Source organism: Ailuropoda melanoleuca, chromosome 2 (assembly GCF_002007445.2).
Source record: "Ailuropoda melanoleuca isolate Jingjing chromosome 2, ASM200744v2, whole genome shotgun sequence".
NCBI classification, from domain to species: Eukaryota; Metazoa; Chordata; class Mammalia; order Carnivora; family Ursidae; genus Ailuropoda; species Ailuropoda melanoleuca.
The window spans coordinates 99,394,355-99,398,306 of record NC_048219.1 but is presented as its reverse complement, the minus strand read 5'-3'; the positions used below and the strand labels follow the sequence as shown (position 1 = coordinate 99,398,306).

General features: G+C 50.4%; 1 protein-coding gene across 1 annotated transcript in view; it reads left to right on the top strand.

Moving 5' to 3' along the window:
- Nucleotides 1-576: 576 nt before the first annotated feature.
- INHBB (inhibin subunit beta B) overlaps nucleotides 577-3,952 on the top strand; it is a 16,842-nt gene continuing 13,466 nt past the window's right edge. The window contains 1 exon segment of the mRNA XM_034641973.1: nucleotides 577-748. Within this exon segment, the coding sequence (XP_034497864.1) occupies nucleotides 577-748 (172 nt within the window).

Sequence of the window (3,952 nt, the reverse complement as noted above, 5' to 3'; positions counted from 1 at the left end):
GAGGCAGACGCTCAACCGACTGAGCCACCCAGGCGCCCTGTGGGGACATTTCTACAAGCAAGTTAAAATCAAACCAATTCCTTGTCCTGGTGATGTTTAGATAACCCCCTTTCTCCTGTAATAGGAGAGGGAAACAGGACAGACACCCAAAGATGGGGAAGCGGCGGGAGAGTGTGGGGGGAGCAGACTTCCGAAGAACACATACGGCCCGTAGCCCTGGAAGACGTGTCTGATGCGAATGTGTGTCATGTTCGAGCAAGGTCAGTGGAGCGTGCTTGATGGAAACGGGTTCCCTGTAATGTCTGCACAGAGCCCACATGCTAGTGGGGTGTCTTCACCTCAAAGTTTGCCTTTCTGGGGCAGCATCGGTGGCACAGTCGGTTAAGCGTCTGATTCTTGATTTTGGCTCCAGTCATGATCTCAGGGTGGTGGGATCGAGCTTCACATCGGGCTCCGTGCTGGGTGCAGAATCTGCCTGAGGTTCTTTCTCTCCCTCTGCCCCTCCCTGCCCCTGCTCTTTTTCCTCTCTCTCAAATAAATAAGTCTTGAAAAAAAATGCCTTTGGGTTTCTGGAGCATGAGGCAGAGAGGGCTGAAGAATCATCCCGACTGGGGGCTCCTGGAGGGCTTTCCCAGAGCCCACAGGCCTGTACCACCTTCGGCCACACCCAGCGGGGACCGGCTGCTTTGGACACTGAAGCCACAAAGCACAGCTGTCCTGCTGCAGAAGGAGGGGCCGTGCGGCTGCGGTGAGTGGGAGTGCCGTACCTCTGCTAACACCCATGGTCCTGTCCCCCAACCCTGCACTGTAATTAGCGTGAAGCCTCCCCACGCCCAGGCAGCATCCCTTCCCAGTTACAGCAGGGTCTTAGGGAGTGGGGCTCGCCAGGTGCTTCAGCCTGCATCCAGGTTGGGAACCACCAGTCCGGCCACCTGAGGGATCTCTGCTGGGCTGCCCAGCCTCCTCGGCTGCAGATCCAGGATCCAGGGCAGCACCTTCCCACAGCAGCATTCCGTTGTGTTCAGTCGCATTAGTCCAGACGGCTGTCGATCGGTAACCACAGCCTGGATCTACTATTTCTCCAACATGCCGTCCGTGACACACGATTGCCTCTGGAGGGAAATAGCAGCCCCCTGCCAAGGAGTGAGCCCACCCATCCAGCCTGCTGTGCTGAGCACGTCACCGCTGGGGGTGGAGGGCCAAGGAGATGTTCCAGAAGCCGGTGGTTTTCACCCTCTTTTGACTTTAAACTCAATGTAGCAAATCTGCTTGAGGTCCCCACCTAGAACGCACATGCGTGCCTACAAGCATATAAACACACATGCATGAAACAAGGGTCATGAAACAGCGTTCATCTTTGTCTGTGTGTGATTTCCTGTTATTTTCCGTTCTATTCCTTTTCCTTGCGTTGAATGAGGGTCCTAATGCAGCAAATTTGGAATTCATGACCTGCTTGTGTTCGACACAAAACCCACAGTTTGAAAAGTGCTTCTGGAGTCAGTTGACAAAACTGACTCGGGGGCCAAAGGATCGTCTTCGTCCTCCACCCACCGCTCCTTGTGGCCATCATGACACTTTTCTCTCTGCTCTTGTCTGTGCTTGAGAATTTCTATAAATAACTTAAGGCAAAATAAAGCCCTGGTCCCAACCCCCTTAGCACAGCCCCTGTTTTCCTCTAAGACCCAGAGAGGGGCATAGGACAGGCAGCAGAAGGAGGAAGAAGACCCAGGGAGACCCAGGGGACAATGTGACTCAGCAGCACCTGGTCAACCTCTCAATTCAGGGGGACCTGATTCAGAGCCAGAAAGAGGCAAGGGGGGGGTTCAGGTTCTCCACCCCCCCCACACACACACACAGTGTGCAGCCTCGAGCAGGAAGAATTGACATGGCCTCAGGGTCACTAACAAACCCCACATTGCCAAACCCCAGGGTGAATTCTCTGCTGTGCTCGGCCAGTCCCAGCATTGGGCATCGGGTCCTTATGGCTCCTCCGGCCACCACTCTGGTCTGCTTTTTCTCCCCACTGCTAGGGCTCCTTTTCAGCCTCTCTGCTGCCTCTCCCAGCTCTAAAGTCGAAGCACCCCAGGGCCCATCCCTGGACCTCTTCTCTTCTCCATCGACACCTCTTGCTGCATGAACTCATCTCACCCTGGCTTTCAATACCCTGTATATGCCTGTGCTTCCCAAATTTGTTTCACCTCTGCCCTGAGCCCCAAACATAAGGGGGGGTCCAATTATCTACTAAGCAGCCCCTACTGGTGCCCCTCAAAATCAATATATTCAAGCAGAACATTTTATTATGCCCTCCTCCTCTCCCCATCTCCCCCAGCCGCATTAAGGGCACCATATCTTCTTCGTTGCTCAGCCCCCGAACCTTGGATCCATCCCCTCAGTTCTCTCTTCCTTTCCCATCCCATACCCAGTCCATCAGCAAGTCCTGGCAGTGCTAGCCCCCAAATAGAAACCAGGTCCGGCCATTTCTCACTGCCTTCTGCAGAAACACTAGCCCCAGCTCTCTCGTCTCTCACCTGGATGATTGCAACGGGTCCTAACTCATCTTCCTGATCCCCTCTCCCTGCCTATGGCTTCTGTTCCACCTGCAGCCAGAGTACTTCTCACTGGGCAAATCCCATCACAATAGCACTGACAAAAACCCTCTAAAACTTTCCATCACACTTAGAACAAAACCCAGGCTCCCTGACGCACCCTTTGTGTACACTCAATATTTATTCTGTGTTTCTTCTTTTCTGATTGAAACCTTGTTTAATTTGGAGCAGTGTGGTACCCAGCTAAGGGTCTGTGTTTTTCAACCACCTTTATATCTTGGAGTGGCCTACAGATAAAAGCAGAGTTGTCAAGTGGGGCTTTGGGGATTATCCTTTTAACAGAACTGGTCCAGCTAAGAGGATGCAAGGCTCTGCTCTTCCACTTTCCTCCTTCCCACTGCTTGAAATGGAGATGTGATGGATGGTGCTCCAGCAGCCATCTTGTGGTTGCGAGGTAAGCTTCATGGAAAACTTATGGAAACTTCATGATAAGAAAGAGAGAAGGAACATGAGTTCCTAATGACCATAGAGCTATCATACCTAGCTTGGAATTTCTAATTCTGAGATTTCCCTGTGTGAGATATATCTTGTGTTAGCCACTGAGGTAAAAATCTAATCCTAAGGAGTAGAAATTTCAAAGTTCAATGTGACCTGGCCTCTCCTCCTACTTCCTTCAAGGCTTCTCCTCTTGCTTTGCTATGTTCCAATCATGTTGGCTTTCTTTCTGGTCCTTGAACATTTTAAGCTTAGTCTCACCTTGGAGCCCCTCCACTAGATCTCTGTGACAGCCTCCTTCTTATCTTTTGCTCACTCCTCAGAGAGGCCTTTCCTGACTTAGCCTCCTCCCCAGTCTGCTTCCCATTAACCTCCTTTATTAAATTCATGACATTTTTCACTCTTTGAAATTGTTACTTTAAAAACATACCCATTGTCTATTTCTCCCTGACACAGCAAGTTCTGTGAGGACAGAGATTTTGACTCTTGTTTACTGTTCTATCTCCTGGGCTGGTCATATCGTAGGTGCCTAATAAGGGTTTGTTAAATGAATCAGGGGAATACAATGACTTTTCAGAATTTTTGAAAGAAATTTATCTTGGCACGTTGTCATACATCACAGAATCCCTCCCTACATATTTTGGCAAAATAGTTCAGCAAACACCTATGGCTTACCCACGATGGCTGGTCTTAGAGACAACCATAGAGACACGAAGACGGCATAGTTGTCCTCTAGAAGCTCAAGCCCAGGACAGATAATTCAGCTCCTGCAACAGCAGAATGCTGTGTTGGCAGCCAAGGGAACAGTCAAAAAAACTAAAAGGCAGCCCACGGAATGGCAGAAGATATTTGCAAAGGACACTACAGATAAAAGACTGGTATCCAAGATCTACAAAGAACTTCTCAAACTC